General features: G+C 46.7%; 1 protein-coding gene across 2 annotated transcripts in view; it reads right to left on the reverse strand.

Moving 5' to 3' along the window:
* Nucleotides 1-600: 600 nt before the first annotated feature.
* The window catches only part of NRROS (negative regulator of reactive oxygen species), a 31490-nt gene continuing 17231 nt past the window's right edge, over nucleotides 601-14859 (reverse strand). Inside the window, exons 4-5 of one of the 2 annotated variants that reach the window (XM_030575968.1) lie at nucleotides 14413-14501; nucleotides 601-676 (exon numbers count right to left, since the gene is read on the reverse strand). In XM_030575968.1, the coding sequence (XP_030431828.1) occupies nucleotides 663-676; nucleotides 14413-14501 (103 nt within the window). In that variant the 3' untranslated portion in view covers nucleotides 601-662. The remainder of the gene's footprint in view (nucleotides 677-14412; nucleotides 14502-14859) is intronic. The other variant, XM_030575969.1, reaches the window with a different exon arrangement.

Below are 14859 nucleotides of genomic sequence, written 5' to 3' on the forward strand. Positions count from 1 at the left end.
TTGTTTTCTTTTGGAAGCTGTGGATATCATATAGAAAGCCAAATACTGACTCCAGCTGCTGCATCTGTTGAAATTTTTCATCAACCGAGTGAATAGCAGTATCAAGGACTGTGAAGTAGAAATTCACTTTGAACCTTTGCTTTGGGTTCTGAATGGGCGTGTCTTGTCCTGCATACGAAAACTGCTTTTTTTTTTTTTTGCCGTATTGGAACAGACTCTGGTTCAAATTCTGTCGGAAAGTCTATTTCTTCAGCAAGCTTGAGAGAATCTACCAGTGTTCTTTCAAACCCTTCACCACTTCTGAATTCCTCCAGAATATTTTTAGTTTGCTGCAGTTTTTGAATAGCAGAATGTATGTTCAAGTTCTTTTCCTGAAGCTGCTTACTAGTGAGGTTAATCTCGAAAAGGATATTATACCACAAAATGAGAGAAGTCACAAATTTGAACTTGGAAAGGCCATTTGCAAGAGCTTCTGCATCTGAACGTGCCGTTTTGCCAGATGATCCAGTAAAGGTAGTATCATCAGAAATTTCAATTAGGGCATCATAAATGTTTCCAAGTTCATAGTGAAGAGGCTTCAAAGCATCAATGCGACTCTCCCTTCTTGTCTGACTAAGTGGTTTCACAGTTAGAGAATTCACATGGCATGTCAGAATCTCCCATCAGCATGCTGAACCTGAGAAAAACACAAACACATTGCACCAGGTCAAAGAAACTGCTTGCCTCCAAACAGGATCTAGCAGCATCTCTGACAACCACATTCAGAGAATGCTCACTGCAAGGAATGAAAAAGGCCCTAGGATTGATTTCCATCATTCTCCTTTGCACACCATTGTTTTTACCCTTCATATTATTCCCATTGTCATAGCCTTGGCCACATAAGTTTTCAACAGATGATATTGTTTCAAGCTCTTGTAGAATAGTTTCAGTCGTGCCCCCACACTCCTGGCCCTGCCCTCGGCCCACACTGACTCCGCCTCCTCCCTGCCTCTATTGGACCCCTCCCCAAATCCTGGGCCCCGCCTCCTCCCCCCCTCCCTCCCACCGCTTGCAGCACGAAACAGCTGTTTCTCAGTGCAAGAGCTGGGAAGGAGGGGGGAGAAGCAGGACTCAGCAGCACGCTCAGGGGAGGAGGAGGAGCGGAGGCGGAAATGAGCTAGGGGGCAGGACGGGGAGCTGCTGATGGGTTCAGAGCACCCACCAATTTTTCCCTATGGGTTCTCCAACCCCGGAGCATCCATGGAGTCAGCGCCTATGCTAATGTTTTTCTTGGTCCTTTTCCTTCTCAGCCTTTCATTTATGATACTCAGCTTCTGAGGGTTTTCTTTTTCCTCTTTCTGCCATGGGGCTTTTGAATATTGTTATGTACTGTGCTCCCGACTTCAAGGATTATAGCATTAAGGATGACTGACACAGCACATGGTTGGTGATTTAAACCACATTGCAGCCATCCCAACATGTATTTGCACTGGTTAAATGTTCAATGATTAGTAACATAGGCCTGGTCTACACTATGCGCTTAAATCGAATTTAGCAGCGTTAAACCGATTAAACCCTGCACCTGTCCACACAACGAGGCCCTTTATATCGATATAAAGGGCTCTTTAAACTGGTTTCTGTACTCCTCCCCGACAAGAGGAGTAGCGCTGAAATTGGTATTGCCATGTTGGATTAGGGTTAGTGTAGCCGCAAATAGATGGTATTGGCCTCCGGGCAGTATCCCAGAGTGCACCATTGTGACCGCTCTGGAAAGCAATCTGAACTCAGATGCACTGGCCAGGTAGACAGGAAAAGCCCCGCGAACTTTTGAATTTCATTTCCTGTTTGCCCAGCGTGGAGCTCTGATCAGCACGGGTGGCCATGCAGTCCCAAATCCAAAAAGAGCTCCAGCATGGACCGTACAGGAGATACTGGATCTGATTGCTGTATGGAGGAAACAAATCTGTTCTATCAGAGCTCCGTTACAGAAGACGAAATGACAAAGCATTTGAAAAAATCTCCAGGCTATGATAGACAGAGGCCACAGCAGGGACTCAGCACAGTGCTACATGACAAGCATAAAGGAAAGCCAAAGAATCAAATGGACACTCATGGAGGGAGGGAGGGGGGACTGAGGACTCCAGCTATCCCACAGTCCCTGCAGTTTCCGAAAATCATTTGCATTCTTGGCTGAGCTCTCAATGCCTGAAGGGTCAAAAACATTGTCCAGAGTGGTTCAGGGTATATCTCGTCAATTTACCACCACCCCCTTCCTGTGAAAGAAAAGGGAAAAAAATCATTTCTTGCCATTTTTCAGTGTCACCGTATGTCTACTGCATGCTGCTGGTAGACGTGGTGCTGCGGCGCTGAACAGCAGCATCCCCTCCCCTTCCTTTCCTGATGGCAGATGGTACAAAATGGTGGAAAATTGTCATCAGCCCGTGAGTGCTCCTGGCTGGCCTTGGTGAGGTCGGCCGGGGGCGCCTGGGTAAAAATGGGAATGACTCCCTGTCATTCCTGGCAGACTGTACAAAATGCTGGGTAACCGTCCTCATCACAGCAGCTGGAGTCTGAGCTCCATCAGCCCCCCACCCTTTTGTGTCTAAAGAAAAGATTCTGTACTCCCTGGACTAACATAGCAGCGGGAGGCTGCGCTCCTCTCTGTCCGATCCTTTAATGTCCTGCCTGGACTATCATAGCAGCTGGAGGCTGCCTCCCCCCTCATTTTATCTCGCTAAAAATTCAGTATTTCTTATTCCTGCATTCTTTATTACTTCATCACACAAATGGGGGGACACTGCCACGGTAGCCCAGAAGGGGTGTGGGAGGAGGGAAGCAATGGGTGGGGTTGTTGCAGGGGCACTCCCTAGAATGGCATGCAGCTCATCATCTACCTGCTCTCCCCCTCCAGCCCTGAGCCTCCCTGCTTCTCACCTGGGCATCTGATATCACTGGCCCCAAGCCCTGCCTCTGTCCATTGTCTTCTCTCCAGGTAAATAGGGTCATAAACACCCGCTGGCCAGAACCAGCTGTGACTCTTGAGCTGGGCCACCGGGTCACAGGATCGAAGGATGAATAAGGCAAACAACACAAGAATGCAGGGGCAAGAGTAGAAAGGCAAAGGCACAAAATGAGCTCAAACTAGCTGTGGGAATAAAGGGAAACAATAAGACTTTTTATCAATACATTAGAAGCAAGAGGAAGACCAAGGACAGGGTAGGCCCACTGCTCAGTGAGGAGGGAGAAACAGTAACAGGAAACTTGGAAATGGCAGATATGCTTAATGACTTCTTTGTTTCGGTCTTCACTGAGAAGTCTGAAGGAATGTCTAACAAAGTGAATGCTTATGGGAAGGGGGTAGGTTTAGAAGAGAAAATAAAAAAAGAGCAAGTTAAAAATCACTTAGAAAAGTTAGATGCCTGCAAGTCACCAGGGCCTGATGAGATGCATCCTAGAATACTCAAGGAGTTAATAGAGGAGGTATCTGAGCCTCTAGCTATTATCTTTGGAAAGTCATGGGAGACGGGAGAGATTCCAGAAGACTGGAAAAGGGCAAATATAGTGCCCATCTATAAAAAGGGAAATAAAAACAACCCAGGAAACTACAGACCAGTTAGTTTAACTTCTGTGCCAGGGAAGATAGTGGAGCAAGTAATCAAAGAAATCATCTGCAAACACTTGGAAGGTGGTAAGGTGATAGGGAGTAGCCAGCATGGATTTGTAAAGAACAAATCGTGTCAAACCAATCTGATAGCTTTCTTTGATAGGATAACGAGTCTTGTGATAAGGGAGAAGCGGTGGATGTGGTGTACCTAGACTTTAGTAAGCCATTTGATACGGTCTCGCATGATATCCTTATCGATAAACTAGGCAAATACAATTTAGATGGGGCTACTATAAGGTGGGTGCATAACTGGCTGGATAGCCGTACTCAGAGAGTAGTTATTAATGGCTCCCAATCCTGCTGAAAAGGTATAACAAGTGGGGTTCTGCAGGGGTCAGTTTTGGGACCGCCTTGTTCAATATCTTCATCAACGACTTAGATGTTGGCATAGAAAGTACGCTTATTAAGTTTGCAGATGATACCAAACTGGGAGGGATTGCAACTGCTTTGGAGGACAGGGTCAAAATTCAAAATGATCTGGACAGATTGGAGAAATGGTCTGAGGTAAACCGGATGAAGTTCAATAAAGACAAATGCAAAGTGCTCCACTTAGGAAGGAACAATCAGTTTCACACATACAGAATGGGAAGAGACTGTCTAGGAAGGAGTATGGCAGAAAGAGATCTAGGGGTCATAGTGGACCACAAGCTAAATATGAGTCAACAGTGTGATACTGTTGCAAAAAAATGCAAACGTAATTCTGGGATGCATTAACAGGTGTGTTGTAAACAAGACACGAGAAGTCATTCTTCCGCTCTACTCTGCACTGGTTAGGCCTCAACTGGAGTATTGTGTCCAGTTCTGGGCACCGCATTTCAAGAAATATGTGCAGAAATTGGAGAGGGTCCAGAGACAAGCAACATGATTCAAGGTCTTGAGAACATGACCTATGAAGGAAGGCTGAAAGAATTGGGTTTATTTGGTTTGGAAAAGAGAAGACTGAGAGGGGACATGATAGCAGTTTTCAGGTATCTAAAAGGGTGTCATCTGGAGGAGGGAGAAAACTTGTTCACCTTAGCCTCTAATGATAGAACAAGAAGCAATGGGCTTAAACTGCAGCAAGGGAGATTTAGGTTGGACATTAGGAAAAAGTTCTCAACTGTCAGGGTAGTTAAACACTGGAATAAATTGCCTAGGGAGGTTGTGGAATCTCCATCTCTGGAGATATTTAAGAGTAGGTTAGATAAATGTCTATCAGGGATGGTCTAGACAGTATTTGGTCCTTCCATGAGGACAGGGGACTGAACTCGATGACCTCTCGAGATCTCTTCCAGTCCTAGAGTCTATAAGTCATCAGTTACTGGGGTCATCATTCTCCACGCCAGTGGTTGGGGTCCCAAGTTCCCTCCCTGGTTCTCTGTAACAAGCTCCCTCTCCTATCACCTCGTCAAACCCCTAGCACCTAGGAAAACTGAGTCCTACCCCTTCTGCACGCAAACCATAGGAAAACCAAGAAAATCCCCCATAGGAAACAAGTTAAAACAAGAAACTCCCCCACTTTGTCACAATCTGCATAGTAAACACAGGCATTTTTATCTGTTTGAATAATCAAAATGGTGCTTTCTGTGCCTTCTTGGTTGCAAAGATTTGAACTGCCTCCTGAAGGTCCACAGTTTGGGCCAGCTCATGCTCTACTGAGATGGCTGCAAGGACGACCAGCCTCTCCTGTGTCATTGTGGAGCATAGTTGTGTTTTTATTAACTTCAGCTTGGAGAAGCTGCGTTCTTCACCGGCAACTGTAACAGGAAGTAGTAGAAGTATGCACAGAGCAACAAAATCATTTGGAAAGAGGGTGGTCATCTTATTTGTGCACATATATTCCAGAACAGCCTTTGGAGTTGATCCTGCTGAAATGTATCTTGAAAGAACTTTCAGTTCATCACCTAAATCACTCACATCAAATATCGTGCATGTCATCATGTGTCAGTACTGTCTCTAGTGCCCTGCATTGCTGGTGTAGGTCTTCTTCAGGTATAGTGAGGAGTTTTGGAATATCATACAACATTCTAAATATACTGCTGTGTTCCTTGAGATGCATGAAATATTCTTCAACTGACTGTATTGCACAATCTATCACCTGGTTAAAGAATTCAACTTTGAATTATTGTTTGAGGTCTGTGGCAAATTGCCAGCACTAATATAATGGGTCCTGCGCTTTCTCCTCCTGTGTGTGGGGGGGGTTCAGGGCACCGTTTCTTGCCCCAATATGAGGTATCAACAGTCCCACTAGCGTCCCAGAGAAGTGGAGTGGAGAAGGAGAGGCCTGGGGCCACCCTCTACTCTGGGTCCCAGCCCAGGGGCCCTATGGATAGCAGGAGACCATTTGAACTAGCAATCCTTCCCCTGGGCCACTTCCCTCTCCAGCCCTCTAGCTTGTGGGGCTTCCTGCTCTCTCTCTGCTTGGGCCAAGTTTCTCCCAACCTCTTGTCTCTGTGGAGTCCCTCCGCTCTGCACAAGCCGGGTTTTCCTTTACCTAGGGTCTTGGTCTTCTGGCCCACCACAGCACTTCTCCAAACTGCTCTCCTCCAAACTGCTCTCTGCTCCAACACCAAACCACTTTGCTTCAACCCCTTTTCTCCCTGTCTGATTGAAGCAGTGGTTTTTTTTTATCAGGTGACTGCCTTCAGGTGCTCTAATTGGCTTCAGGTGCCCTGTAAGGGAGCGGACTTGCCTCTGTGGTGCCTCCTGCTGGTTGTCCATGGAAATTAGCTCTTCCAGCATCCTGGAGCGCCCCCTGTAGGCTGGCTATCGGCTGTACTGCTGGCCTCTGTGTCCCTTCCAGGACCCCAGTGTCCGTTTATCCGGGTTGCTGCCCCCCTGGCAGTACCCCTGCACTCTCGGTCTCCCCACCCGGGGACCCCCACCCACTAACCCCACCTCACCTCAGTGTAAGGCTGCCAGTCACCATCTAGCCCCACTTCCTGGGGCAGACTACAGTATACACCACTCGTCATAGGCAAGGTTGGGTTGGACCCAGAGCCAGCTCCAGGCACTAGCCGACCAAGCACATGCTTGAGGTGGCATCTTGTAAGGGGCGGCCAATCTTCAGGTGGCGAAGCAGTGCTCAAGGTTTTGGGGTTTTTTTTGGTTTGGCAGGGCGGTGCCTGGGGGGCGGTCTTTTTTTTTGGTGCGGCGGGGTGGTGCTCGAGGGTTTTTTTGTTTGTTTGTTTAGGCCAGGCAGCGCTCGGGGTTTTTTTGTTTCGGTGGGGTGGCTCAGAGCTCAGGGGAGGGGGGTTGTTTTGGCAGGGCAGGGTGGCACTCAGGTGGGTTGTTACAGCTGAGCGACACGGCGCTCAGGGGAGTTGTTTCGAGGGGGCGGTGCTTGGGGGGGTTGTTACAGTGCGGTGGGGTGGCACTTGGGTATGGTTGTTTCGGCGGGGCAGAGCGGCGTGGTGCTCAGGTGGGTTGTTTCGGCGGGAAAGCACAGCGCTCGGGGGGGTTGTTACAGAAGAGCAGCACTTTTTTTTTTTTTTGGCTTGGGGAGGCAAAAAAGTTAGAGCCAGCCCTGCTGCCTCTCTCTATAGCTGGGCTGCCCCTCTGCAGCCCCAGTGCTGGTCTTAGGCCCTCAGCTAGGCCCACAGCCTGAGGCTTTCCTAGACCATAGCTCCCCAGCTCCTCTAGCCTTCCCCCAGACCTGCTCACAGGCCCCTCTCTCTCTACAAGCAGACAGAGACTCCTGAGCTTCTGACTGCCCTGGCCTTCGTATAAGGCCCGGTTAGTCTGTTTGGGGCGTGGTCCCAGCTGCAGCCACTTCCCCCAGTCAGCCGGGGTTTTGCTCCCTTCCCCAGCCCCAGCCCTCTGCAGAGCTTTTCCAACCCCTTCAGGGCTGGAGCGGGTGCTCATCCTGCTTCATGCTCTAATTGGCTTCAGGTGCTCTAATTAATCTATAGCAACCTCTCTTCCCTCTACAGGGAATAAGGCTCTCATCATCCTGGGGCTTACATATCTCCCCTCTATCACTCTCCTGCTGTCCTCTGGCCATGCTGTATCACAGGTCTCTTATGGGATTATCCCATGCCTCATAATCAAACTGTCGTCTTCTTCGGTGACTCTTGTATTCTTGAATGGGTGGGAAAATAGCTTTAGTGTGAAGTTCCTCTGCCAGCTTCTGTGCACTCTTCAGAATGTTTTGAAATCCCTCATCTGACCGGTAAGACTGTAGGTATGACTTTGCTTTGTCCAGTTGTTCCATTGCTCCAGATATATCCAGGTCAACACCTTGGAGTCTCTTGCTTACAATATTTATTTCAAACAGTATGTCATGCCACCACAGTAAGCCACACAGAAATGTGAAGTTATGTATGTTTCTGGTGATTCCATTTCCCTCTGCCACTGTTCTCCCACAAACAGTTCCTGTCCTAGCATTATCCTCCATAATGGCAACTATGGCATCATCTATCTTCCCAATTTCGTGTTTGATAGGCTTTATCGCCTCCACTCGACTTTCCCATTGTGTGGCACTCAGTGGTTTCAGTGTCAGAGAGGATGTTCCCGGAAGTTGCTTCAAAATTTGCCATCGATGATTTGATACAGCGAAAAGTACATAGATGCTTTGAATTAAATTAAAAAATTCAGCAGCCTCACTAGAACCTGATGCTGCATCACTGACCACCAAGTTCAATGAATGAGAACTGCATGGGACAAAAAAAGATCAAGAGTTTAACTCTCAGATCTGTGTATGCACTTCTGTGTTCTTTCCTCTCATGTTGGCACCATTATCGTAGCCCTGACCTCTCCTGTCAGCTATCGCAATTCCTGTATCTTCCAGCTTTTTAAGAAGCACATTTGTCATACCAGCTCCTGAAGTATCATCAATGTCAATAAATTCTAGAAAATGCTCTCTGAGAGCCACCATTGCAGGGACATTTTCACTAGGTTCTGTTGTTACAAAACGTACCATTAAAGTCATTTGTTCCGTATGGCTGATGTTAGGTGTGTAGTCCAGAATAACAGAGTAACATCTTGCTGACTTCAGATCTGTCACAATCTTCTGTTTGACTTTTGTTGCCAGTATGATCTCATTTTGAATTGTTTTTCCAAGGTAGTGGCGTGTGTACATTTCTTGGGTGGTGACTCTTCTTAGATGATCCTGGAGTACAGCATCAAAGTCAGCCATTCAGCTCCACAATTGTAAAGAAGTTTCCATTGTTTGGCACATACAGCTGATCTGAAGTGCCACGTAGTGCTAGGTTTTGGGTAGCAAGCATTCTCACAATGGCAATGAGCCTTTTCAGAACATTTTGCCAGTAAAGAGACTCTGATGCAATCTTCTCTTGATGCTGATCATCTATGGTGGCCTTTAACCTTAGTCTCATCTCAAGCTCTTTCCACCTATAGAATGCTCTTTGATGATTTCCTGCCTTCTCATGGCATGCTAGTTTTCTAGCCACATTTTTCCAGTCCTTTGCTCCTGTAGAATCCAATGTGGCTGGAAATCAGACTGGAAGAGTTTGCAACAAAAACAGTATGCAGCATTCTGGGTTTTTGAGTACATAAGCCATGGCCTCTCCACTTTGTCACCATTGGGGATTTCACACCAGTAATGTGTTGGATGGAAACTTCTATTTTCATTGTCTTTGGGGAACGTGAAGTTTTTCACTTGCTGTGGCCCATGCAGTACAAGGAAGTCCCTCAGGCTACTGCTCAAGTGGGTCCACAGTCCTGGATCATCTAGACTTAAGGAACTAACCTCAGCAGCAGCTGTTTCTTGTGCCTCCTCCACACTCTTCTCTGATCTACGCTTTTCTTCAGGAATGTGCATGGTTACATCCATTTGAGATGGAGATATGGATGCTGCAGTAGCTGCCAGGTCACCTGCACTCTGACTAACTGGAAGATCAGGCATCTCATCACTACTCACATCCTCACTGGGCCCAGAAGGCTCACCATGAACATTTGTGTCTATGTATCTCAGGAGAGCTCCTTCCTGCTAAGATAGAAAAGCTTCCTTTGCTTTCTTTCTTTTTCTGAATGCTGCCCCAAAGGGGAGTTTTCTTCTTTCACTCATGACTGCTGCTCTGTGCCAGCTATAGTGACTCAACACTCAAATAAGCAGGCTGGTAGCAGGGCCTGAGTGAGGGAAGATATCAGCATCTTAAGGGCCTAACTGGCTCCTACTACTTCAGTTGACTGCCTATTCTTCTCAAGTGGGTTCAGGGAAGCAGCAGGAAACAGAAAGCTCCCTGAGAAGCTGGTGTTAATCAGTCCAGGCTCCTGGAGGTGCTAGAGAGGTACATAAGAGGCTCCTCTTCCTCTCTCCTTGCAGCTCCTGCTGCTTTCTGTTATTCCTTCTCACCTTTTCTCCTGCCTGCCTGTTATATCTCTTGTGCCCTTCTTCCTCCAACACAGCACTCCACCATCTCTGTGCATCCAGAGCAGACAGAATACATACGCACCAGCAGCAGACAATTTTCCACACATTGGGTTCTAGTGCCTCCCAGTCTGACACCTGAGGTGGCCGCTTCTGTTCCCCTCATGGTAAGGCAAGCCCTGCATTTTATTCACTCTGTCTGAAATTCACCCCATTCAGCTGGCCAATACACAAGGTCTGCACAGGACTCAAGTCTTATTTGGGATCCTTAAATGAGACATAAGTGACATGAGGGGCTTGGGCTGGCCCTCTGCGCAGGGATGAATTTAATCCATTAGGCACTAGTTTATGTGTTTCCTTTATCATATTTGAATATGAATCTTTCTGCCTATATTCCCCACATCTTTTGCCAAGTGGCTTATGAGATATTCACATTTAAACCTTCCCAGTGCAGGATATATTTGTGAGTGTTAATTAGCTATGCCAGCTGAACAGTAATGGACTAGTGTTATAAATATGGCTGCCTTTGTATGGCATCTCCAAAGACTTTCTGCAAACATAGTCATTGTATTAGGATTGTGAGTGCAAAAATTTGAATTCTTGTCCAGTCACTTCACAACATTATTATGCTACCACCTGCAGAACCTTTTTTCCAGCTCTTGTACTGTTCAGCTTTTTGAACTAATTGCACTCAAGTGAAGAATCTTTGCCGACAACCAGCTTTATTGTATTTTACCCCTTGTATTTCAGTGGGCTTATTGGTCAACAGATGTTTCTCAGTTTTGTCACAAGTTTCCATTACAACATCTGTGTGAATAGCATCTGTGCTTTTTGCTCTTATTTGTATGTGCTCTATAAATGTCCAAAGAGCCTCTTCCGGAAGCAAACGCTCATAGTATGGAAGTGTACTGAGAACATCCCCAGTAGATACGTTAAGATTTAGGTTCGAGACAAGTTGTGCGTTGGAAGAATTTATGGTTTTTCTCTACATTTTTCCATAAATAGGGCACCATTTAACATTTGTGTGTGTGACATTACAAGCTGCTTGTGCTGAAATGCACAGGTTTAATCAATGGAAAGACTCCTACAGACTTTGAATCAGGTCCTGTAGCTCTAATGCTTTATATTGCCCAGGCAATCCTCCCAATTCCCCACCCAACTTCATTGTGTATAAATGCTTTTTTCCTTCTCTATCACTCTAGTCATGTTCGTGACTCAATTTACAAAACTCCTCTCCCCTGAATAACTTAGGGATCATGACACTGGTACTGTTATCAAAGAGAAGAACTGTGCTGCTTTTCTATCTCAGGGTTCCAACCACCAATACACTTTATTTTATTTTTTAAAAATAGTTTTTCAGCTTCCATTTTTAAAAATAGAATGATATCTAGGGTACCTGGGCGGCATTTGGAATGGCTCACTGGCTATCAGTGTAATCTCTCAACCTTGACAGTGGTCCCTTGAAAAAAAATAGAAATGTGGCCACAATAAAGAGCTATAATCCTGTGGTGAAAACAAAATGCAGCACTACAATGAAGCAGAAAGGAAAAACCACTGAAAAACAGCACAAAGAACCTTTGAGGGAAAAGGCAGTCAGACTCAGCCCACTGAGGTTAGCCAGATGCAAAAAAGTTTGCTGATTCAAGATGAACGCCACAAGGCCTAAGCAAAGCATCACCCCATTATTCAGACAACTGCTCTGGCTAAAGCCATATACACCGGAGGAGCCAGAAAGTTGAATCATGTTTCAGGAGCTTGGCTTTGAGGTACAGGCCACTTAAACTCATGCATGCACACACAAAAACACAAACAAAGGTAGAAAGCCTCTGGTTTCAATTCTGCCAGAATTTCAGCTCAGCAGGAAACAGCCCCCACAAGCTGAAGGTTTTTGTGGCTGCCAGCACAGAGTAGGTTGATGCAGTTCTAACTCATTCAGCTACGGAAAGGGAGGAAGATTGAACCCAACAATGAATCCGGGCACTTACTTAAATCCAGGGGGATCTAACCCAAACGCCTCTGCTGATTGCTGCTGTGGCAGCATGGCATGGAGAGAGTTCCCAAGGCCTATAGATCAAACCCAACACCTTAAAATCAGCACTGTTCCAGCTTGCCCAACCCTCCTCCCCATTATGAATCAACATGCAGTCCCTAAAACACACAAGTTTCTTCCCCTCACCACCACTCCCCACTAAAGTAACCAACGCAGTTGCCCAATCTAACAATGCTGACCCAACCACCCCATCCATTCCAGTTGGAGGAAATCCACTCCTTCCCAACTAACAACCCTCCTCCCCCACTATAGAAACCAATCCACTTCCTCTTAACAGCCCAGTCATGCACCAGCCCAAGTCCTGACCCCCTTCTAGAGGCAGAAAGTCCCTTCATTGTCTACCCAACTCCCCACCCTTTCTGCCTGCCAGCCACGCAACCAAGAAAACACCTCACTGACCTCCCTATGAACAGCAGAATCCCACCTGAACTTGAGGGAACCCAGAGCCCACCTCAACCCAAACCTTCCAAATGCTGCCAGCTCTAGACCCAAATACAAAGCCAAAAGCTAGTCAAAGTGCAATCCCACTCCAGCCCCCATTTCCTCCAGCTGGGGTGACTGCAGGCAAAGTTTTGGGAGCTCCTGCTATGGGAACAGAAGACAAGACAATATGAACACAGCAAGGCAGCTAGTTGCCTTCATAAAGCTTCCTTCACTTCTCGATCTCTAATTCATGCACATTCTCCTCTACCCTGGTCTTGCTTGATTGAATAAATCCTGAACTCGTGCCCACTCCATTCCACCCATTTCCTGCTGGGTACTGCCAGATGCCCATCCTCCTGCCCACAGGCTGAGCTGAGGCTGCCTCCCCGCTCAACTCCCCCCAAAAAGGAGAACTGACGTCAACTTCTCTGCTGCTCTTCAGCAAGGTAGAGGAAGCGAACACATCCGCCCTGTGAGGCAGAATCTGCACACTCATTTTTCAGTTCTCACAATAGCGCTAAAGGCAACTGTTCCCAGCACATAAAAAACAGATTTTCTGCCCCACCTCAAATGCAGAGGGGCCAGCAGCAGGGACATGAGGATAAGGGACTGGTCGGCCCCCATACATGGTACCTGGCATAGCAGACGGAAAAAGCTGGGGTCTGTTCATGAAGTGCAAGGACAGTAGCACAGCCTAAGGGAAGGATACAAAGGAGACTTTACACCATCTTTGCACCCTCCAGATTCTGGGCTGCTGTGGGGGCCAAAATCCACCCTTTCCACTCTCCCCCAGTGTAAGTTAGAGCAGCCCCCAGCAGCCTCCCCTGCACAGCACAGCAACCAAGAATCCCTGCAGTGCTCAAAACTAGGGATAATGCCCAGCTTGATCAGCCTCCTCCTCCACTGCACCCTCTGATCCTGGGGCCTCGGAGTGAAGGCAGCATAGTGCCACTGATGTCAGCCTCATTCTGCTCCTGCTCTGGGTGGATTGTTCCTCCATCTCTGACAGTAAATCACCAGAGTAGCCAGTGGGCTGGAGCAGGGGCCAGAATCTGCCCCCTCTGAGCAGGTATGCTTTCATGGCGAAAGCACATTCCTGGGAGTTAGGAGAACTAGGTTCTATTCCCGCATACTCATGGTGTGGCACTGGGAATGACACTTAGGCCACACACCTACACGGGATTAAAGTTAGTCACTGTCTGGGTTCCCTCCCCACTCTGAACTCTGGGGTACAGATGTGGGGACCCACGTGAAAGACCTCCTAAGCTTATTTCTACCAGCTTAGGTTAAAAACTTCCCCAAGGCACAAATTCTTCCTTGCCCTTGGATGGTATCGCTGCCATCACCAAGTTAGACAAAAATTCAGGAAAAGGACCACTTGGAGTTCCTGTTTCCCCAAAATATCCCCAAAGTCCCTTTATCCCCTTTCCTGGGGAGGCTTGAGAATAATATACCAACCACATACATAACCAAAGTGAGCACAGACCAGACCCTTGGGTTTTTAGGACACTAAACCCTCAATCAGATTCTTAAGAGAAGAACTTCTTTCTAAAGAAACAAAGTAAAAGAAGCATATCTGTAAAATCAAGATGGAAGGTAATTTAGAGGGTAATAAGATTTATAAATACAGAGGAGTCCCCTCTAGGCAAAACTTTAAAGTTACAAAACAAAACAAAAACAAAAAACAGGAATAAAGCTCCCTCTTAGCATAGGGGACATACACAAGCTAAAATAAAAGATAATCTAATGCATTTTCTTCCTATTACTTACAATTTGTAATCTTAGATGCTTAGGTTAAGTATGGCTTTAGGAGATATGTTTTCCCTGCCCTGGTTCCTCACTGACCCAGAGAGAACAACAAAGAGAGACAAAACGAAAACCTTGCCCCACAGATTTGAAAGTATCTTCTCTCCTCATTGGTCCTTTTGGTCAGGTGCCAACCAGGTTATTTGAGCCTTTACAGGTAAAGGAGAGATTTTATGCTACCTTTAGCTGTATGTTTATGACACACTCCCCAAATCATTGACAGTGCTGGACAGCCTGCTCCACACTGGCTGTAATTTCTTCCTGGAGCTCTAGGAGAAAACAGAATGAATAAGACACATGCATCTCTAGATGGGCTACTAATTATATAAAAACTATCCATAGCTACTCACTGAAATGGAACCTCAGTAATGGGGAGTGGCTGGAGAGAGGCTTTGACCTGGTCTTGGGCTTATCCCACTCTTTGGCACACCTCAAAAGAGCGGCCATAAGTAGAAATATCCTTGCCCATTCCCTCCCAGTGGAAGGACTTCCCCAAACAGTCTTTAATCCTGCTTCATACCTCTGGAGAGATGTTGCTACAAACAGAAGATGTTCACAAAGACTGATGACCCATCCCAGCGGGGGATGTACTCCAGAGATTTGATTTGAACCTGCAGTTTATTCCAT

This window comes from Gopherus evgoodei, chromosome 9 (assembly GCF_007399415.2).
Source record: "Gopherus evgoodei ecotype Sinaloan lineage chromosome 9, rGopEvg1_v1.p, whole genome shotgun sequence".
NCBI classification, from domain to species: Eukaryota; Metazoa; Chordata; order Testudines; family Testudinidae; genus Gopherus; species Gopherus evgoodei.